This window comes from Danio rerio, chromosome 14 (assembly GCF_049306965.1).
Source record: "Danio rerio strain Tuebingen ecotype United States chromosome 14, GRCz12tu, whole genome shotgun sequence".
NCBI classification, from domain to species: Eukaryota; Metazoa; Chordata; class Actinopteri; order Cypriniformes; family Danionidae; genus Danio; species Danio rerio.
Genome location: NC_133189.1, coordinates 53015001 through 53039359, shown reverse-complemented (window position 1 = coordinate 53039359; position 24359 = coordinate 53015001). Strand labels below are relative to the sequence as shown.

At 36.3% G+C, this 24359-nt stretch overlaps 1 protein-coding gene and 1 long non-coding RNA gene across 7 annotated transcripts in view; one reads left to right on the top strand and one right to left on the bottom strand.

The window, feature by feature from the left end:
* The window catches only part of LOC101884594 (A disintegrin and metalloproteinase with thrombospondin motifs 2), a 467863-nt gene extending 451066 nt beyond the window's left edge, over positions 1–16797 (top strand). For all 6 annotated transcript variants that reach the window (XM_073922289.1, XM_073922287.1, XM_073922286.1 and 3 more), the window contains 4 exons: positions 724–931; positions 4585–4714; positions 7006–7095; positions 14797–16797. In XM_073922289.1, coding sequence (XP_073778390.1) covers positions 724–931; positions 4585–4714; positions 7006–7095; positions 14797–16154 — 1786 coding nt within the window. In that variant the 3' untranslated portion in view covers positions 16155–16797. The remainder of the gene's footprint in view (positions 1–723; positions 932–4584; positions 4715–7005; positions 7096–14796) is intronic.
* LOC141377608 (uncharacterized) overlaps positions 1–24359 on the bottom strand; it is a 135572-nt gene that overhangs the window by 25722 nt on the left and 85491 nt on the right. The window lies entirely within an intron of this gene.

Here is a 24359-nt window from a genome sequence, read left to right as displayed (position 1 = left end):
ATTATTTATTAAATTACCTAATAATTGTGTTTTATTAACATCAATCCCTACCCCAACCCCATTAGTAATGTTAAAAACAAACATTATACCTAAAATTATTTAGAATATTTATTAAATTACCCGTTAATTGTATTCTAATAACGTTTACCCCCACTCCAACAGTAATTATAATGAAAATTATTTATATTATTTATTAAATTACCAGGTTATTGTATTTTAAGAATGTCTGCCCCCACCACAATCCTCACAGTAATGTAGAAACTTTAATTATAATGAAAGTTATTCATATTATTTATTAAATTACCCAATAATTGTATTTTATTAATGTCAATTCTTACTCCTAATTGAATTTAATTGAAAATTGAATTAATTATAGCGAAGGGTATTCATATTATTTATTAAATTACCCATTAAATTGTATTTTAATAAAGTTTATCCCTACCTCAACCCTCGCAGTAATGTAAAAACAGTAATATAGCAAATATATATATATTATTTGTTTAAATTACCCATTAAATTTCATTTTAGTAACATAAATCCCTACCCCAACCCTAATCCTACCCCTTACAATAATGAAAAAATATGATTTATTGATGTACAGTGTCAAAAAACGATGCTACAGTATATTGATGTGAGTATCTGCAGCTGTATCCCTTCTAGGCTTCACCCTGCATCGCTCATAAGTCTTCATCAGCTGTTTTCTGTGCTGTCGATTGTTTTTAGATGGGTGGTTGGAGAGTGGGGTGAATGCAGTAAATCGTGTGGTAAAACGGGCACTCAGACTCGCTCTGTGCGCTGCGTTCAGCCTCTGGGAGATGATAAAGTCAAGTCCATCCGCAGCCGATACTGCAGCGACGAGCGTCCAGAGTCCCGCAGAGACTGCAACCGCAACCTGTGTCCTGCAGAGTGGAAGCTTGGGCCATGGTCACAGGTACAGACAGGACACTCTGAAATGGTTAATGTGGCTTGATGTACAGTTGAAGTCAGAATTATGTATATTTTTTTTCCCTAGTTTTTGTTTAACAGAAAGAAGATTTTTTTTAACACAGTTCTAAACATGACAGTTTTAATAACTCATTTCTAATAACTGATTTATTTTATCTTTGCCATGATGACAGCACATAATATTTGACTAGATATTCTTCAAGATGCTAGTATTCAGTTTATAGTGACACTTTAAGGTGTAACTAGGTTAATTAAGCAAGTTTAGGTAATTAGGCAAGTCATTGTCTAATAGTGGTTTGTTCTGTAGACCAGGGGTTCCCAAACTTTTCAGCCCGCGGCCCCCAAAATGACAATGCCAGTGACTCGCGACCCGCAATATCCTCTGAGGTGGTTATAAATACAGAAACTTTGCATGCAATGGCGCACACACACCAATAGACCCAAGTCTATTCTTCATTTAATTATTATTATTTTTTTATGTATGTGAGTGCTGTAAATGGGCCAGAAAGTTTAACCTGTTGTTATAAAGTCAATCTGCTGCATTTGACGCAATTGCTGTGTCTTTAATTTAATGTAATGACCCCAGGGGTCGCAATCCAATAGAACTAGTAACTATAAGCTACTATAGTAAATATATAGTAACTATAAATGACTATTTTTTTCTCTTAAGTAGGTTATGGATAAAATATGGGCATTCTTATGGTTTAATAAAAAAAAATAGATTTTTGGAAATCACCAGGCGACCCTCTCTTTATTGTCTCGCGACCCCTCGGGGGGTCCCGACCCCCACTTTGAGAACCCCTCCTGTAGACAATCGAAAACAAATTTTGCTTAAGGAGACTAATAATATTGACCTTAAAATGGTTTTAAATAAATTAAAAACTGCTTTTACAATAAAAACAAAAATAAAATATGGACTTTCTCCAAAAGAAAAAATATTATATTTACATTTACATTTAGTCATTTAGCAGACGCTTTTATCCAAAGCGACTTATGAATGAGGACAAGGAAGCAATTTACACAACTAAGAGCAACAATGAATAAGTGCTGTAGGCAAGTTTCAGGTCTGTAAAGTCTAAGAAGGGAAGTATTAGTAGTATTAGTTTTTTTTTTTTTTTTGGGTACAGTTAGTGTGATATTCAGAGAGGCAATTGCAGATTAGGAAGTGAAGTGGAGACTAAATAGTTGAGTTTTTAGTCGTTTCTTGAAAGTAGCGAGTGACTCTGCTGTTCTGATGCAGTTAGGGAGTTCATTCCACCAGCTGGGCAGATTGAGCGTGAGCATGAGCGAAAGTGATTTCTTCCCTCTTTGGGATGGAACCACGAGGCGACGTTCATTCACAGAATGCAAGTTTCTGGAGGGCACATAAATCTGCAGAAGTGAGGACAGATAAGGAGCAAAGCCAGGAGTCGCTTTGTAAGCAAACATCAGAGCTTTGAATTTGATGCGAGCAGCAACTGGCAGCCAGTGCAAACGGACTAGCAGCGGAGTGACATGTGCTTGTTTAGGTTCATTGAAGACCACTCGTGCTGCTGCATTCTGGAGCAGCTGAAGAGGCTTGATAGAGTTAGCTGGAAGCCCATCTGATTCAGTATTATATAAAAATACTGTGGAAAAAATTCTCTGTTTTCTTCCAGAACATCATTTAGGAAATACTTGAAAAAGAAAAGAAGAAAAAAAAATCCCAGGAGGGCGAATAATGTAGACTTAAATTGTACCTAAACATCAACCACACACAGTGAAAAAAAGCTTATAGGGTACCTATTTTACCCCTTTCACAAGATGTAAGACTTTTTAGTGTCTCCAGAATGTATCTGTAATGATTCATTTCAAAATACCCATCAGATCATTTATTATAGCCTCCAGAAGCTGCCCGTTTTGGTGTCTGAGTACACTGTAGACTGTTTTTGTAGACTGTGGCTTTAAATGCAAATGAGCTGCTTCTCCCCGCCCCCCATTCCCACAAGGGTTGGGCCGATTGAGACGATGCCATTAGACAAAACGATGCTGAGGTGGCATCGCCAATCCTCCGCCCCGCCCCCGATGCAAGCCCACTCGCGAAAAATACACACTCAGGCCCCGTTTACACTTACGTTGTGATCACACACAGACACAAGTGGTGCTCACTGTAGAGCCACACACAGCCACACACTGTCATGTGCTCCTCTGAGCTCCAGAGACAGAGAGCAGTGCAGGTCAGACAGTTTATAAAGGATGTACCGCTGGATCGCGTCTCATTATAGTTGTTAAATGTGATATTCAGACATTCCAAGTCTCCCGAAAGTTCCATGAGTCTCTATGCATTTGCGGGACTCATAATGGCTGCAAACGAGTGTGAATCTCCCGGAAATCACGCGTCTCCCTCCTGGTCCTCAAATAAGTCGCAAACCCTTCTCACTCTATCAACCCCCCCATCCCCCACCCCCAAAATGATGCCAATCATGATTTTTCACATTAGACATTGTATGTCGCCAAATTGGTCAACATCGCCCAACCCTAATTCCCACATGCATGTCGGCTTCTCCTGCATTACATTAGATAAACAGCAGTCAGTGATAGAGACAGACACAACTGAAGCTGAAATACAGCTTATTAGTCTAAAATACCAAGTAAGTATTTGTGGTGGAGTTTATTTAAGCTTTTCTGAAATGATGAGTCACACAAATGCCATTTGCAGTACACACACACTCGCATATTAACGTTTACTCACACCATGTGGCCATGGTGATTATAGCGGTTAAGAATTACAATGATTATACTGTCTTTATTACAAACATGCTGTTTTACAATGTTTTAAATGTATAAAACATAACAATCACAGATTTGAACAGGTATTTTAATCTCAGTTTCTTTGCAAATTAATGTTCTGTGTACATGTGTATACATGTTATCATATAAACATGGCCTCTATCAATCAGTCGGTGGGTCATCGTTTACTTGTTGGCTTAGTCTCTTTATTAATCCGGGGTCACCACAGCGGAATGAACCGCCAACTTATCCAGCAAGTTTTTACGCCGCGGATGCCCTTCCAGCTGCAACCCATCTCTGGGAAACATCCACACACACACTCATACACTACGGACAATTTAGCCTACCCAATTCACCTGCACTGCATGTCTTTGGACTGTGGGGGAAACCGGAGCACCCGGCGGAAACCCATAAGAAGGCAGGGAGAACATGCAAACTCCACACAGAAATGCCAACTGAGCCGGGGTTCAAACCAGCGACCCAGCAACCTTCTTGCTGTGAGGCGACAGCACTACCTACTGCGCCACTGCCTCGCCTGCAGTGTACAGTAGCACATTATTTCTCATATGATAACATTCTGACAGGTTTCATTTCACAGCGAATGCTTGATTACACTTAATTAAACAATACTTCAATATAATATTAAAGTAACTATGTGCAAATGTAGTAACTACAATACAATAGCAGATATATTATACTTGTTTATTCCTAACACGTCTGTTGCATCTTGAATAAAATATTGTACTGAAATATACTTGTATAAATATAATTTTTATAATGATGTTTTGTTTATTATTATTGTTCAGATCAGATGCCCTTGTGCTGCATATGCTTGACACCTGTTGTATTGATCTTTATACTGTAAGATGATTGTGTGTGTGTGTGTTGCAGTGCTCTGTGTCGTGTGGGAACGGGACGCAGGAGAGACAGGTTTTCTGTCACACTCGTGATAACAATATTGGACTCTGTCTGGACTCCAAACCCAATGCTTTAAGAGCCTGCAGAATGGATCCCTGCTCAAGTGCGTATTCAGACCGAAACATTCAAGAAACATCCATTAGCGACTCTTCAAATCATTGCACAATATAAATCACTGTAAAATAAATGTATCAAAATAAATGTAATTCAGATTAAATAAAAGCAAGTATAGATGAAGACCATTTTACCTTAAATAGCCATATCAGACATAACATCCAGTACAAGACTACTTAAAAGTGAGCATAATCGCCCAGAATGGAGCCAGATGGCTTGTGGGAGGGTTAAAAATAATGCTGAATTTCCATTAAACCTAGAAAGCATAGTCTTACAACTGAAAAACATATGCCACATTTCTGAGATGTGGGTGTTTATAACTGTTTGCACTGTAAGGGTCTATTGGTTACACTACTGTTTTAAACTTTGAGAATGTTGAGTGTTTTTAATGATTTTTAAAGAAATATGCTATGAAAGTGGTAATATTGTGAAATGTAGAACAATTTAGAATACAGTTTTAAAACGGCAATAAAATATGAACATAACTGTGATGCAAAGCTGAATTTTTAGCATTAAAACTCAATGGTTGTTTGCAAACCATTCTATTTTGAAACACACTGTTCTATTGGAGACATGCTGCTTAAACGCCCACGACTTTACTCGGTCCTCCAATCACTGAGTGGTTCATAAGTGGCAGCAGGTGACGTTCATCATCTCCTATTTGGGTGTAGCAGAGAAAGAAAGAAAGAAAATACAAAACAGAAACAAATACGTCCTGGGACGTAACACAGATGTATTTAATAGTAATGGACTATTATTGATGAAATAGAAATGCAGTCATATACAGTGCTCAGCATATGTGAGTACACCGCATTTTGAAATTAATATTTGCATCCATTTCTCTGTGAATATGGGTAATATATTTTAGTGCATTTGAACAAAACAGATTTATTAAACAGATATATTTATTAAAACAATGTTTTAGTCACAACATCTTTAGAAATGGAAAAAGAATGCATATAAATTCATGCTAAATATTGCAAAACAATATTAAAAGCTACAAGATTTCAACAAAAATTAATTTATTTTTGTTTCTCTTGATTTTTGCTATTTTTGAATATTTTATTTAATTTTCTTCGCTAAATTTGGGCTACTAATTTTTTAACCCTTATTGTAAGTTATTTTGGTAGATTAGCTCCAGATTTGTCTTCAGTACTGACTAAACAAATGTATATGCACAAATATAGTATTGTAAAGCATCCTACAGAAATTATTAATTTAAATGAGAGATTTGTGGTGGGTGTACTCTTTTATGCTGAACACTGTAAATAATAATAAATATAAATAACATTGGAATGCACTAATGTAAGTAAAATAGGAATGCACTAATAAAATGTACATAGGAACGCACTAATACAAATAAAATAATTTATAAATATTAATAAATTGATTTAGATAATATTCCACCAATATATATATATATATATATATATATATATATATATATATATATATATATATATATATATATATATATATATATATATATATATATATATATATATAATGCACTAATATAAATAATATAGGAATGCACTAATAAAAATAATATAGGAACGCACTAATAAAAATGAATATAGGAATGCACTGATACACAAAATAATGCTTAATATAAATAATAATAAATTGATTTAAATATTATTGCACCAATATAAGTAATAATGCACTAATATAAATAATATAGGAATACACTGATACAAATAATATAGGAACGCACTAATAAAAATGAATATAGGAATGCACTGATACACATAATAATGCTTAAAATAAATAATAATAAATTCATATAAATAATATTGCACCAATATAAATTATAATGCACCAATATAAATCAAATAGGAATGCACTGATACACATAATAATGCTTTAATAAAAAAAATAATATACTGATATAAATAATATTGCACCAATATAAATAATAATGCACTAAAATAAATAATATAGAATTGCACTGATACAAATAATACTGCTTTAATATATAAATAATATATAATATAAATATAATGCTCTAATATAAATCATATATGAATGCACTGATACAAATAATCCTGCTTTAACATATAAAAATATATATAATATAAATAATAATGCACTAACTTAATATAGGAATGCACTAATAAAATGATTATAGAAATGCACTAATAAAATGAACATAGAAATGCACTGATACAAATAATGCAGCTTTAATATACATAATAATATATTGATATGAATTATATTCCACTAATGTAAACAATACAGAAATGAACTAATATAATTTGCTTTCTGACTTTTTAACAGGGAGCAACCCTGGCTTCAACAGGCATGGCAACTTTCTGATCCAGTGGTTGTCGCGCCATGACCCTAAATACCCGGTGCAGAGGATGTCAAGTAAAGCCTCTCTATCCAGCCACGTGGTGGCGCTGCGCTCTCTGTCCTCTCTCAGCTGGACCTTCCCTCTGTCGCTCTGCCTGGCTTTACAAGGCAAACTCCCCTGACTGCCTCCCGCTTCCGAGGCTTGCACGCTTCTCTTTCCTGGGTGGTGGTCCTCTTTTACGGGGCGTTTCCGATAGGGGGAGGTTTCTCTGTTTCTCTCTCTCTCTGTCTCTCTCTCTCTCTCCTTTGTGGAGCTCTGTGTTGTGAACGCTGGCCAGTAAGAAATTGTGGACAAAACATGTATAAAAAAAAAAGTTTAAAAAAGTGGCTTTTGTGACGGGACGGGCAGCTTGCGGAGCTAACGATGAGGTTGAATCAACAATGTGGCTCTCGCTTTGTCAAAAGCAGATTTACAGAGGCGCAGGCGTAAAGGGGGAATAAAAAAACAGATGAAAAGTGGCTATAAAAAATGACAAAAAAAAAAAAAACGAAGCTTTATTGTGAATGTGAACTTGTCACAATGAGGAAATCTTTGCTAAAGTGCTCATTCCACATCCTAGTTCATTCTCGACAGGACACCACCGAAAACACGCAGAAGTTAAGATGTGGGACGTACTGTTGAAGCGCCCCGATGAATAGCGAACATGAGGTGGAACTTGCTTAAAAAAAAAAAAAAAACAGGGTCGCTTTTACTACACAACACGTTCGAACGCCATAAGCACCTCATCCTCCATCCTCTCTTTGACTGTTAACCGATTCAATAAATGCAGCTTATTTGTGCTTGCAGACTTTAAAACAGACGTATAAATATATTTGTATTTATATATGACTATAAATCTATATGGGTATACCAATAATATGAATAATTTGTTTTACCATGAATAAGCTGTAGCTTATTAGCCTAACATTTTGACTGCTATTGATCGCTTTAATTCTTGACTGTTACGTGTATTTTTTTATTGATTTTACATGAATACAGAACTATTGCTATTTAATAAACAGAAGTTAAGTGTTTTTCGGGGGGGGGCGGGGGGGAAAAGGGGGGGAGATCTATATTATGCAGGACTCGCTCAGCCAGTTGCCTCTCAGTTTTGTTTCGGATTCATCCAGAATGAGAGGGATTCATGCACATTTAATGTGTGAGTAGTGTGCGTTTTTTTTGTCATGCCTTCGTATGTGTGAGCGTTTCCGACGCGCATATATATGCGTGCGTGCGTGCGTGTGTGTGTATGTGCGTCTGCCAGCATGCTTATTTTTTATTTTTATCAACGTTATTACCAGTGGCCATACGAAAGATGACGACACATGAATATACCTCATAAACTTTCATCCGCATCCATGTTTTCGGGAGGGGAGGGGGGTGGGCGGGGGTATATACAGTATATATAAAGCGTAAGAACAATGCCTTACACTACATTTGAATGTATCGGCATTTATCTGTGAAAGGGATGGCTTAGCGCACAGAAACCAGAGGCAGCTTCAAACAAAACCTGAAATAAAACCCGATTGATTGATCAACCAATCATCACATCCGAAAACCGGAAAAGTGGCTAAACCATTGGACACAAAGAGCGTTTTAAAAGGAAAACCTCCATCTCTTTATCACTTCGGACGTGTCATTGTATCGTGAAACACATTTCTGTTGTGACTATGTAGCGAGCTATCCGAATTTTCATGCTCAAAAAGCCGTGGAGAAAACACTAGGATAAGCCAGACCTTGCAGTGAGATACTGTAAATAAAAACATTGGTGTTTACTGTATTTAATAACATTTATGACTGTTATCTCCTTACTTATAAGAAAAAAAAATGCTATATTATATACTACGAGTAACTGTCACGTTACTTCACTGGCCTAACTGCGTCTTGGCTGGCTGTTGTTGGGGAAAATGTCTGGGGGAACATTCAGATGGACTTACGTGCACTGCGTCTATATGCACTTTGATTTATCAGGGAAACTTTATTAATGTTTTGTAAATGTTTAATATATGACACTTGTACGTGCCATGCCAGTTTTTACATCATCATGGGGACAAACAAATCCTGTATTTTATTTAACCGATGACCTATTTATTTACCTGTTCATCTGAATTACCGATGGATTAATCGTTCTCCAAGTATTGAAGTGTTTAACCAAAGTTACTGTGAACTTGTACCTTTCAATACAGTCGATTTATTTTTCTGAAGAAGATAACTCTATCTGTACGTTTAAAAGGGGGTGGGAGTGCATTTCATTGTTTCAGTTCCTGTCATGATCAACTGCAAAAGTAGGAATAAACAAAAAAAAGTGTTATAAAAACTGAAAAAAAATCATATTAAATGCCTGTTGTTGCTGTCTTTTTCTATCAAAAGTGACATTTTATTATTTTTAAAGCTTTGCGACAGGATGTTCAACACAATTTCATTCAATTTTTACTATTTACCTTCTGCCAAATGGTATTGTTGTTATTTTTACCTGAAAATTGTACATTTTTTACCAATTAACAGTTAACTAAAATGTAAAAGAGTTCAGTGAAATCAGTTTGCAGTATGTAAGTTTGACGCCCAGTGGTTGAACTAGGTATTGCACTTCTGGTTCAAGACACGTGCAAGCGCAGGTTGCTAGATTGACGATATCTACAGGAGCGACTCTGACTATCGAGTCTAAAAGCAGATTTAAGGATGTTTCAAGTTGTGCTCTAAATAACAGCAAAGGCATGCGATAGAAGAAATATTTTCCATATTAAAAGGAGTTTTTGTTTTAAGCAACACCTAAAATTGATATATTAGAAATGGGCAATGATCCCCTCAGGTACACCTCTTGTGCTTTATTCAGTGTTAAATGCTAATAATGTGAGTCTGAATGCCATTTTACATGACATTTATTGCCATACTACTGAAAGCAGCAGCAGATGGTTCACACCAGATAAAATAAAAGGTTTAAAACTAAACCAACACATATGAGACATACGTAGTCATATACACATACGTAGATGATTTAGCATCTACATTTAATAATGTTAAAGAGGTTTAATATGTATTAATTAGATTATAAACCTTAGCGTTGCGTTGGGGTGCAGTGAGTGCTCTATGCTGTGCGTTGAAGTGCAGTGATTGCACTATTGCACATGGCCGATAGACATAACGATGCTGAGCCGGCTTCACGATCCCCCCCCCCCTTTTGCAGCAGCTACCTGTGCATGAAAAATACACACCCAGGTCCTGTTTACACTAATACCTCTTAGTTTTAAAATGGCAGATAGAACAAAAATGATCCATGTCCAAACTGGCGTTTCATCTAGCATTTCTGATCGGCACTCCGACCACACTATACCGCTGAAAACGGACATCATGTGACCAAACACACACACATACACAGGCCTGCGCTGCAGCATACACACATGTCTGAGCTCCAGGCAGTTAGCGGGTGCTTTGAGCACAAAACCCCAGAGAGTAGTGGACATTGAACAGTTTACCACGTATGTACCGCTGAATTGTGTCTCACTATAGTTGTTAAATGTGACTTTTAAAGAATCTTGTCTCTATCTAACGACTCTTCGGTCTTTTGAATCTATCAGGTAACATGTCACAGCATCAATACACTGCTTCAGTTTTTCGCTTTCACGCTTTTACTTAGTAATTTTAGTGAAAACCTTAGATACTGTTGGTTCCTGTTGGTTGTGCACCTTTTTTCCAACCAAGTTTGTGGACGCCACTATAGCGACACAGATCACCCCGCCTATTCATGCCAGAGTCCCACAGAAAAAGTGATTGACAGGTTGTAATTTGTGTGTAATTTATCTTTATTTATTTATTATTTGGTTATGGGTAAAACAAAGACCATGCGGGTCAGGTAGTTGAAACGGTAGGCTAGAAATAATTAATTCATTAAGAATTAATAAATAATTCATAAATAATTAATTCACCGCCGCCTACGACGACGATGCCATCGTCCATCGCGATGTTTCACATTAGACAAATTGGTCGACATCGCCCAACCCTACCGGGGTGCTAAAATATATTTAGGCTATATCTAGGCTAACCTAGCATTGGGCAGGTTAAAAGAACCAAAACAAAGACAGACATTTCAGCACATAACACACATGTTTAAATCAGAATATCTGACTTTAGCATTGCTTTTTAGATAGACAAAAATGTTCATTTAGCACAGGGGTGTCCAAACTCGGTCCTGGAGGGCCGGTGTCCTGCATAGTTTAGCTCCAACTTTCCCCAACACACCTGCCTGGAAATTTCTATAATACCTAGAAAGAGTTTGATTAGTTGGTTCAGGTGTGTTTAATTGGGGTTAATTAGGGAAACACATCATCATGTAGCAATGTCAAATATCCAGTGGCCTTGAGGTTTCCATTGATGAAGAATGGCCCCACTATCTTTGTTGTCAATGGTGTTAAGATACAAGATGTGCAGCACCTGGAACTACAGATACTGGAAGCCTGTGCTGGCGTTTCTCCTGCGGTGTTGCTATCAGTCTGTGAAGAGTGGGAGAAGAGGGTTGCATTGACAATCCAACACAATGGGCAGCACATTGAACACATTTTATAAGTGGTCAGAAACTTGTAAATTGCCCATGAAAGAATAAAGTTACATTAAATCCAAGCACACCATTGCTTTTCTTGAGAAATTCCAAATAAGTTTGATGTCAAATGACCCTCTTCCTATTAAAAAAAACAAAAGTTGGATCCAAGATGGCCGACTTCAAAATGGCCACCCTGGTCGCCACCCATCTTGAAAAGTTTGCCCCCTCACATATACTAATGTGCCACAAACAGGACGTTAATATCACCAACCATTCCCATTTTATTAAGGTGTATCCATATAAATGGCCCACACTGTATAATGGGATATTTTACCCACTAAAATCTTTTGTAGTGTTCCTTCATTGCAATGAACAATTTCATGAGTTTCATGTAAACACAGCCTGAAACAAGTGTTCATTTCATTTCAGACACCCCTGCTTTCTAGAAATTAGCTTTTGTAAATCTCTTTGACAACCACCAATCATTAAATGATCTTGCAAAATGTGTGGCCAAAAACTGTATACATATGTATTTGCAGAAGGATAAATGACCACATTTGTAATCCCATAATAATCCCGAAGTATGCATTTACATCCTATTATTGCAAATTTGCTGAATGGTCAGATCATAACACCGTGTTTCTGCTTTTGCTTCTGTTTTTGCTTTAACTAATTTTTGCTTCAACTCATTTCTGCTTTTGCTTGAATGAGACTTCCTGCTCAAACACATTTGTCGAAAGCAGAACATTTAGAAGACACATTTTATCTATTTATTGTCATTATATGCTATTCAATATACTGGAGTCAAAATTATTCGTCCTCCTGTGAATTTGTTTTTCAAATATTTCCCAAATGATGTTTAACAGAGCAAGGACTTTTCACCGTATATCCTATAATATTTTTTCTTCTAGAGAAAGTCCTGTTTGATTTATTTCAGCTAGAATAAAAGCTGTTTTTTTTACTATTTTAAGAGAATATTCTGTCATTGATTTATTTTCAACTTTTGGCTATATCTACACCAATCTGAATGAATTTGGAAATGACAATTTCTAAAAGCGCGCCTTGTCCACAGTATCATTTTAATCCTTTCAGCCATCCACACTAAAACGACACCCAGCAAGCATTTTTTTTTTTTTATTAAAGATATCTAATAGATGTCTAATAGACGTCTAACACAAATTTGGGCTGTCAGTGAAAATCCAATAGACGTCTAAGAATAGGCCAAAACTAGACTAGTCATCAAATAAACAGAAATGAATCACTACACATAAAATCTGTCTAATCTGTCTATTTGACGACTAGTCTAGTTTTAGGCTACTCTTAGATGTCTATTAGATTTTCACTGACAGCCCAAGTTCAGCCTTGTTTTAGCCAAGTTGTCGTCATTTCGATGTCTATTAGACATCTATTAATCTTTTACCTTTGCCATGATGACAGGCAAATAGTGCAGGTAAAAGCATCTTATGCCTGTGCGCATACTTGCGTTTAATAGATGTATGATACTTGGGCTGGCAGTAAAAACCTAATAGACATCTAAGAATAGCCTAAAACTATACTAGTTTATATGTGTCGTCATTCATTTCTGTTTATTTGATGACTAGTCTAGTTTTGGCCTATTCTTAGACATCTGTTGGATTTTCACTAATAGCCCAAATTTGTGTTTGATGTCTATTAGACGTGTATTAGACATATTTTAAAAAATAAATAAATAAATAAAAATTGCTAGCTGTGTGTCGTTGTAGTGTGGATGGCGGAAAGGATTGAAAATGATACTGTGGACAAGGCGCGCTTTAGAAATTGTCATTTCCAAATTCATTTAGATTAGTGTAGATACAGTATAGCCACAAGTTGAAAATAGATCCATGACAGAATATTTTCTTTTGGGTGAACCATGGTGACTATCCATAGTCCATTTAGCTTGTTGTATTGATGCTTTACTTGTTAAGATGTATTAGTTACTAGTTAATTAAAGTTGTGGTAATTAAATGGTAACTGTTAAAACAAATATTCTCTCAGTTGAACAGAAATTGGGGAAAAAATATTCAGGAGGGATAATAATTCTGACTTCAACTGTATATTCTTTATAATTTGTACAAGTGGTAACCTTTAATTGTTAAGTTTGACATTTTGCTGTGATGTTTTCAAAGAAACATTCATGATTAATGAACATTCATGACAAAGATAAAAGCATAAAAGAACTGAAAACGATAGTTTAGACTTTTTAGTTTGAAATTCATCAGGATTAGAGTAGATTTAGCAACAAGTCGAGAATGAGTCAACAACAACAGAATATTAATTATGGGGTCAACTATTCATAATGCATTTAGCATTTTGCATTGATTTAACTGTTAAAAGCTATTAGTTACTTGTAGGCCCACACGGCATCTATGCGCGCAGATTTCCGCAGATTTTTGGCACATCATTGAGTCTATTTATTTAGTAGTGTAAATGTGTGTACATTTTTATTTATTTGGTTTTTAAATTAATTTCAGTAATATATTTGACTAATATGAAAGTGCTCCTTTGATTTATTTACAATACAGTTTGTAAAGTAATATTTTTTGTCTGTTAGGTACTGTATTTTATAAGAGACTTGCTTTGTTTACCAAATAAGTGGATCTAGATGGATTTGCATTGTAAACACTAAATAAAAGTCAAAAAGCTATTGTTATTATTTCGTTTAAGTTTTGAGTTATCAACCTTAACTCACGAGGAAACGTAAGTATTTTACGTTTTGACAGTTTAGTGGCTAATTCGTACAAATTCGTACGAGTTCAGTCGTTCGATTTTAAAAAGGAGGCGTGGCATCCAACCCCACCCCTAACCCCAACCGTCATTGGGTGATGAGCAAATCGCACTAAATTGTACGAATTTGATCGTACGAATTCATACGAATTAGCCACTGAATCAAAAAGTTATGAATTGCCGTGAGATTGTGTTGGATACTCCCAAAATAATTCTGCATAAATCTGCAGATTTTTTTTACAAATTTCTTAGCAAAAAGAGCTAAAAATGGCCATGGTTACTATATAGTTAATTAAAGTAACGAATACCCTTAACTTTTCCGAATTCGATTATAATGCATTAATCTGCACCTTTTGTAAAGCTTTTTTAAAACAAATTATTTTGAAAAGTGCTATACAACCAAATTTGAATTGAATTCATAACAGCTTGATTGCAGTGTTGCTCTCCTGTTTTGCAGAGCTGCGCTGTCACGGTGATCGCTCTGCATTCTGCCGCATGGAGATTTTACAGCAGTACTGCTCTCTGCCCAGCTTCCAGCGCATGTGCTGCAAGTCCTGCAAACTTGCCAATTCCACAAACCCAACAACAACAACAAGCAAACCACCATCCAAATCCAAAACAACCACCAAAGTGCGAACCACAACCACAGCACAAACCACCTTGTCAACAAGCACACCTCAGTTACACACAACATCAGACGCAACAACAGCACCCATTTACCAAAACACAACAACTCCGTGGTATAAGCACACAATGGACACATCCACAGAAGATGATGAACATACAGCTAGGACTTATACAAGTGCTTCAGATGCTCATGAATACACAACAGCACCCATTTACCAAAATACCACAACTCCATATAACCACACAACGGAAACATCAACAGAAGATGAACATGCATCTAGTGTGGGCACACCTCGCATATATAAAAGTACATCAGATACTCAGGAATACACCATAGCACACATTTACCAAAACACTACATCTCCGTATTATAACCACTCAACGGAAACATCCACAGAAGATGACGAACATACATCTAAGACATATACAAGTACTTCAGATACTCCTGAATACACAACAGCACCCATTTTCCAATACACATCTCCTATCTATGACCACATAATGGAAACATCCACTGAAGAAAACGGTCAGATTTCAGTGAGCACACCTTGGGTTTACTCAACATCTGAAACTCTGGAATACTCAACATCGTCTGTTAGTCAATATACAACAACCCCTGCGCATAATCATGCTACTGTAGATCCTGAGTTTACTTTTGGTACAGACTCTGGGATGTCATCTACATCTGGAAATGAAAGGGAAACAAGCACCGAATTATCAGTCAGCTTTGCAACCCCATTGATTTCCACTAATAATGCACTCGTTCCAAGTAACACCGATTTCAGAGAGTTTGACGAAGAGAGCAGCGACACACCAAATGTGGATAATGATACGCGATCACTGACAACGGCAGAGTATGATAGTGATTTAACAACCTCTGGTGATGTGGAGGTCAGCAGCATTGCATTGACAACTTCTACAACATCAGAATCTACAACTTCCAGTACTGTGCAGACCAACACAACAGCATCCAGAAGTGTAGATAAAGCTGCGGAGACCACCGAGAGCAATGCTATTGATATACCGTATCACATAATCCCACCGGACAGCAGGTTTCCTCCGAATAACATCATCCCGAGGAGAGGCCGTGTTTTTCTGCGGGAGAAAACGCGGAATAAACGCATCCAGGAGCTGCTTGAGGAGAAGAGAAACTTTCTGAGACGGATGAAAAGAGCGCAGGGGATTTGAACACAGTTTCTCTTAAAGAGATTCAGCTGCTTTTTTTTTTTTTTTGGGTCCAGACTTTATCTTGGTGTTTGGGTCAAGAACTGGAAAATGGGCAGAATATTTTGCAGGATTTTTTCTCTCTTTTAATGACGTGGAACGAAACCACTAGCAAATGTTTGCACAATTACTTTGAACATCAATAACATCCCTTTAGCAGGTTTGATCCATATTGAAATCTGATTCCTGGAAATATATGCAAATGAAATACAAGTTCATATATATGTATTTCATGAATATAAATTAAATGTCATATAAACAACATATATTTTAATCTATGTTTTGTTTTATTTTTTATTTATTCAACCATTGGAATTTAAAAAAACAAGGCAATATACAAGCACATATATATGAGCAATATCACATGAGTATATCAGCGTGCTTTGAGTGCCTTAGTGTCCCACCAGTGACGATATACAGCCACATCGCATTGCTACTCGTGTGATATCGCGTTTATAAAACAGTTCGATGGCATAATCGTGTATATAAAAAAGCAAATCAAACATCGAGAGTCTAAAAATCCTTTTATTTGAGGAACTACTTTCTTCCACTATTTATTCACATCGGCAGCTGATGTCAGAACAGCAGAAACCGTTACTCATTCACCATTGTTAATTTACAGCTATTTGAATGATTCTCTAGCGTGATGTCTAAAATTAAGACAAAACAGGTGATTCTGCTCACATTTTAAGATGATAAGGCTAAACACATGCTGTCAGTCTACAGAGATTTCCCTGTATTTCTCTGTTGTAATCAGGAGATCTCAATAATTAACCCCAAAAAAAGCCAAAGCAAAGCAATCACTAGCAGATTACTGTTGTGTTTGCAATAAGAAAAAGCAATAAACACATTTCAGGAATTTTTTCTTTCTTTCTGTTTACTGGACTAGTCTGCAGTAACGAAAAGAGAAGACTCATTATAAACAAACAGACGGCCAACCAAAAGAGTTATACAAAGACTGGCCAACACAAAATACATACATTCCTGATATGTGAGTCCCATCTCACACTTAATACACTACAACTACTTTGGTATAAATACAGCACTGCAACAAAAAATAAGGAGATCGACTTATCAATTTTATCAAGTTTTGATTAGCTGTAGTTTGAAAATATGCCTTTTCTTTTCGCCTCTAAGGGCTTAATATTCAGTCTCTGTTGCCATATTGTCGATGGACAAAGTCAACCGTTTTTTCTCTGCTTAGTATGATAGGCTGATGGATGCCGATGCGCTGTATCTCCGAAATTAAAAAAATTTAAAATTACTTTATAAATATGCAATCTAAACAACTACATTATCACCCAAAAGGCCTCAAAAGTACATTATGTTGTCCAACAGCTGCAATATTTGTCAAACTATAGTGAGTTTATTCAACTGCTGTCACTCTGTGTGGATGGAGTAATACACAAGGGTGAGGAGGCGGTTTGAGTGATGTTATTGCAGAATAGCCCACGGCTATCAACCAATCAGATTTGAGAATCAGACTGTTGTATAAAAAATAAGAGCTATTATAATTAGAGCATACTGCGCTCAGCATAAATGAGTTAACCCCTCACAGAACCTTCATTTAAATTAAGATTTTCTATAGGATGCTTTAGAAAATATATCTGTTATATATCCATAATATATCTGTTCAAACTTCATATACATTGGATTAGTCCATAGCAAATCCAAAACTGAAAATACTCTAACAAAAAAAAAAACATTAAAATGAGTAGACCCAAATTAATGTTGAGGGAAAATGTTAAATAAAAATTGAATGAACAACAAAAATCAGGCGAAACATATGCTATTATTTTTATTTATTTATTTATTTTTTGCAGTAACCTAAATTTAAATCTCTTATCTTTCTATTCTTAATATATTAGGTGGCCAAACTCTCATTTTAATTAATATAAGTGTTTAATAAGACTATTTGATTTGAATGCACCAACATATATTTGCTATATTCACTGAGAAATTGATATAACTATTTTCAAAAAGTGGGTGAAATGGCCAGTTTTTGCAATATTTTGAAATATATGTTGCAAATATGACATTATGTATATTTGAAATCCAAATATACACTTGTAGGTTATATATATATATATATATATATATATATATATATATATATATATATATATATATATATATATATATATATAATTTGCATATTGCCATTTATCCGATTTCTACAGTACAGTATGTGGGGACTGAAGGATTTTCGAAATTCAGAGTGATTATCATTTTAGCCGATTACTTTAACCCCAAAACATTTTTAATTGCGTCATTATTTATTCCATCTCATGACATTTTAATCCTCTGTACCAGAGGTCACCAAACTTACTCCTGGAGGGCCGGCCTAGTCCTGTAGATTTTAGCTCCATCCCTAATCAAACACACCTGAACAAGCTAATCAAGGTCTTACTATACTTGAAACACCCAGGCAGGTGTTAGGACTAAGATTGGTTACCCCTGCTCTGTACAGTCGAGTTAAAAAGTTTTGATACCTTTTAAAATGTAAATGTTTCCATATCAGGATGTTAAAAATGTTTTAATAAGAACCAAATAAGCTGAGTGACAGACAATAGGCACATATTTTATCAGTAAATTAACATAAAAATAGTCTGAAATGTGCTGTGTTATTATCATTAATTGTTTTTCCTTCCGCTTACAGTAGTTCCTTATTTATCAGGAGTTGCCACAGCAGAATGAACCGCCAACTATTCCGGCATGTTTTTATGCAGCGGATGCCCTTCCAGCCACAACCCAGTACTGGGAAACACTTATACACTCTTACATTCACACACTTTCATGCACTACGGCCAATTTAGTTCATTCAGTTCCTTAATGGCTCATGTGTTTAGACATTAGTTTGGAGAAAACCGGAGCACCAGGAGGAAACCCATGCCAACACGGGGATAACATGCAAACTCCACACAGAAACTGGCCCAGTTGGGACTCAAACCAGCAACCTTAACCACTGAGCCACTGTGCTGCCATGTTATTATCATAAGACATCCAATATTTTTAGACAGGGTCAACAAAGGTGGTTTGGTATATTAAAATATATCGGTAAAAAGCAGTGATAATGAGTGTGTTTGCAGCCAATCAATGTCAATGTTCTTTCAGTGTGTGAAATAATAAATAGCACTTAATTAAGTGTAAACATAGACAAAAAAATCCATACTTTATATTCCTCTTTCCTTTTTTATATCACTGTTTCATCTGTTCTGACTTCTACATTTATCCGTGATAAGAAATATGACATGGTTTTCACTGACGAGAACCATTCAGGGATGCACCACATGCAAGACTTATTTTACAGAGTTTAGTTTTATGCTTGTCAGTTATATTTTCTTTCGCCAGTATGCAAGCTTATATAAGCTGAGGCGTTATCAGATCAGGTCAAGATGATCTATATTTTTGTGTGCGAGATATTGACTTCTTATGAGAGTATTTCACACTCTCACTCAGAGATCTCAAAGACTCTATCTTTATGTAAAAAGCAGAGGAAAATGTCAAAAACAGAAATAAATTGATATATTGCAACAAAAAAAAAAATGTGTTTTGAGTTTCACATTACTCATACAGTTGTTTTCTTTACTTTGAGCTATTTAAATTTGTATTTATTTATTTAAATGATAGCGTAATTTTGCTACTGGATAAAAATAATATTCCTCAGAGATTTTGGTCCTTATTGACATGATAGTATCACACAGTTGCTGCAGATTTGTCAGCTGGACATCCATGATGTGAATCTCCCATTCAACGACATCTCTAAAGGTGCTCTATTGGATTGAGTCCTGGTGACTGTGGAGGCCATTTGAGTACAGTTAATTCATTGTCATGTTCAAGAAAACAGTCTGAGAAGATTCATGCTTTATAACATGCCGCGTTATCCTGCTGGAAGTAGCCATCAGAAGATGGAGATACTGTGGTCATAAAGGGATGGACATGGGCAGCAACAATACTCAGGTACTGTAGACTGTGGGGTCGACACGATGCAATTGGTATTAATGGGCCCAAAGTGTGCCAAGAAAATATCCCCCACACCATTACACCACCACCCCTAGCCTGAACCATTGATACAAGGCAGGATAGATCCATACTTTCATGATGTTAAGCCAAATTCTGACCCGACCATCTGAATGTCACAGCAGAAATCGAGATTCATCAGACCCAATCTTCTATTGTTTAATTTTGGTGAGTCTGTGTGAATTGTAGCCTCAGTTTCCTGTTCTTAGCTGACAGGAGTGCCACCCGGTGTGGTCTTCTGCTGCTGTAGCCCATCCGCCTCAAGGTTGGATGTGTTTCAGAGATGCTCTTCTGCAGACCTCGGTTGTAACGAGTGCTTATTAGAGTTACTGTTGTCTTTCTATCAGCGGGAACCAGTCTGGCCATTCTCCTCTGACCTTTGGCATCAACAAGGTATTTGCGCCCACTCAACTGCCGCTCACTGGATATTTCCTCTTTTTCAAACCATTTTCTGTAAACCCTAGAGATGGTTGTGCGTGAAAATCCCAGTAGATCAGCAGTTTCTGAAATACTCAAACCAGCCCTTCTGGCACCGACAACCATGCCATGTTTAAAGTCACTTAAATCACCCTTCTTCCTCATTCTGAGGATCAGTTTGAACTGCAGCAGATCGTCTTGACCATGTCTACATGCCTAAATGTATTGAGTTGCTGCCATGTGATTGGCTTATTAGAAATTTGCATAAACGAGCAGTTGGACAGGTGTACCTAATAAAGTGGCCGGTGAGTGTATATGTTACATCATGTTTTGCAGATATGAGAATATTTTGAAGGCACAAGTTGCAATTAATTTTATTCTGTGGCAGAAATAATCTTCCATAAACAGTAACATATATTATTTTATAAATTGTATTACATCAATTATTAATCTCTGCACATTCTGCTTTGGTAAAGTAGGCTATGCAACTTTTATGTTGAATAACTCTGCTCTTTTAGTCAAACTTTTTAGCCGTTTAATTAACACCCATACGAGTTCTAGGAGAAGCTCACATACTCTTCTCATTATGTTACATATTTGCATGAAGTGGGAGATTTCCTTACGAAAGAAGTTGTCCAATTAAAACTGAAGGCATTAGAGCTGTCATAAAGTCATCCTGTACTTCATCCTTTGATCCTCAGCACAGGTAAAAGTCTTCATGGACCTGTCACCACAAACTTCAATTCCTTAAAAACTAAAAAAGGATCCATATAAAAGAGCAATCACAAACTAAACATCTTAAATAACGTCTCAATTGTTTGTCCTTGACAAGGACGAGAGATGGAGATCATTTGGACTCTTGTCTCCCGCTGAGAGGAAGACTAAACACTTCGGGGAGAGATTTTAACAACCTTAAAAAGTTATCAAGGTAAGTTTGCCAACATCTGAAGAAGAAGAAATAAATGCATATTTTAAAATGAATATGTCACACCTAATTCTAAGCTCTGTTCTCCACATGGATTCTGCTTAAAGAGCAACCCCGAATGCAAGATTGATGTTTAGGCCTAACTTAAGCTTTGAAAGACCTCTGAAAGCATCGTTTCATCTCTGCAGGACATCTGGACTTCTGAGGTTGGTTCCGAGTTGCATATACCTAAAAATAATGATTAGAAAACATTCTGTCCAAGGTGATTTAGGTTATTTAAAAACAACCTCACTGCAACGTTCTGGGAATGTTTGTGGATGCACTTAAAATAATAGTTAGCAATGTATTTTTGTTCAAACTACTTGTTTAACTTGAGCTGAAACAACACAACTCTTGAGATTTAATTGGGACAATTTATTTGTTATATGTTTAATCCTTCTGCACTCAAAAAAAAAAGTACACTGTACAAAGTGATTAGTTACCTAAAGCGAGTAAAGCAATTGCCTTAAAAGGAACAAGTTGACTTGAAAAAAAGAATGTAAGTAAACCCATTGTAACATGTTAAGTTGACTTCATTTTTATAATTATACTAATTGCACTCACTTTAAAAAAAAATAGAAGTAAACTAATCACTTGTTTCCAATACACCTTTATTATATTGGAGTTTTCCCCCAGCTTCTCTGTATCTAGCAAAATGACAGTAAAATAAATCTGCTCTTCCACAATCCTGCTCATGTGTCTTCTAAATTCAATACAGGCTATAAGTGTAGATATTATAGACTTAATGATGCACCAAATATGTAATATTGTGATAACTACAATTTTTATTTGAAAACACATGTGCTAAAATAGTCCACTGTAAAAAGGGATTTGACTAAGAAAGGGAGTACAATTAGCATAATTATAAAAATTAAGTTAACTTAACAGTTAATGACATTTAATATTAAATCTTGATTTTTAAACTCATTTTTGTTTTGTTTTAATAATAACCTGTTATATTTAAAACGTCTTGGAGTTTTATATACAAAACTTTGCTTTTATTAATAATTATATTTTTATTCAGTGCCTCATTCTTTTTAAATGTAAAAAGTGTTAAACAAAAGTAATTATATCAGGTACTGAACAGCCTACAACATTAAAAACATCACCGGGTGGGCCATCGGTTTGCCACTGGTGTCCCGGCGGCGGTCCACCCACGGTAATCCGCTGGCGGCGTGCCACCCAAAAAAAACGCCGCTGGGCCGTCATAACTTTTAGAATGGGCGGCTTGCCGCTGGTGAGCCGACGTCGGTCCGCCCGTATCAAGCCGCTGAATTTGTGCCGACCAAAAAAACGCAGATGGTCCGCCAACTCATTGTTTGCTGGGTAGTTATAGGTTTACTTCCATTATTTGAGTCAACGTTTTGCTTTTAAGACAATTGGTTTACTCGCTTTAAGTAATCCCTTTTACATTACAGTGTATAAAAGGCTGTGTGACCAAACTTATTTAAGAAATAAAGAAGGGTTGAATCTTTATAAGTTGAAAATAGTTTAAACCCTTTTCTTTCCAAGATCTCCTTAAAACTTTTTTAAGAAACAGCAGATTTATTTCATGAAGAGATTTATTTATTTTTCTGGAGATCAAACTTTTGAGTTTAAACTTCTCACCATTTACTTTCATGCAATTAATTTAACATAAATTAAATTTCAAAAGTTAATTGCTTGCCATTCAATGCAAAGTTATGATATAATCTGTTCAATAAGTATTGGTAAACTCACATGAATAAATATAATAGTATGGCAGATAAGGGTGACACGGTAGCTCAGAACATTGCCTCCTCACAGCAAAAAGGTTGCTGGTTAAATTCCTGGCTGGTTCAGTTGGCATTTCTGTGTGGAGTTTGCATGTCTCCCCATGTTGGCGTGGGTTTCCTCCTGGTGCTTAAGTTTTCCTCACAGTCCAAACACATGTGCTATAGCAGAATTGAATAAAATAAATGGGCTATAGCGTTGTCACCGACTCGGTCCCGGTCATTCCCCTCGCTGGCCAGCAGAGGCCACCATCTCCGGACTTTTAGCATTACATCATCCATCTACACTGATTGCGCATACACCTGATCTGAATCAGGCTAACGACCCACGTACCTCTTATAAGCCGCACTCAAACACTCAGTCAGTGCGAAGTCGAATCATTTCTTAAAAAAGTTTTAAGGAGATCTTGGAAAGAAAAGGGTTTAAACTATTTTCAACTTATAAAGATTCAACCCTTATTTCTTTAGCGCTTTTACAATGTAGATTGCATCAAAGCACAATCATGTGTTTTAACACAATCTTATTAAAATTATTCAACATGAAAATCATGTTTTGTAAGCTGTTTGGAGAGCTTGATTTTTCCTATCACTGCCATGCTGATGATACCCAGCTATACCTCTCTTTTCACCCTGATGATCCCTCGGTTCCGGCTCGCATGTCAGCCTGCCTGTCAGACATTTCACACTGGATGAAAGATCATCATCTTCAGCTTAACCTCACGAAAACAGAAATGCTTGAAGTTTCTGCCAACCCGACTCTACATCATAACTTTTCAATCCAGATGGACGGGGCAACCGTTACTGCATCAAAAATGGTGAAAAGCCTTGGAGTAACGATTGATGACCAGCTAAACTTCTCTGCATTTATTCATTGTTGCTCTTAGAGTTGTGTAAATTGCTTCCTTGTCCTCATTTGTAAGTCGCTGTGGATAAAAGCGTCTGCTAAATGACTAAATGTAAATGTAAACTGTGTAGGTATAGTGTCAGCCAAACGCACTCTCACGGCAATTTGTAACA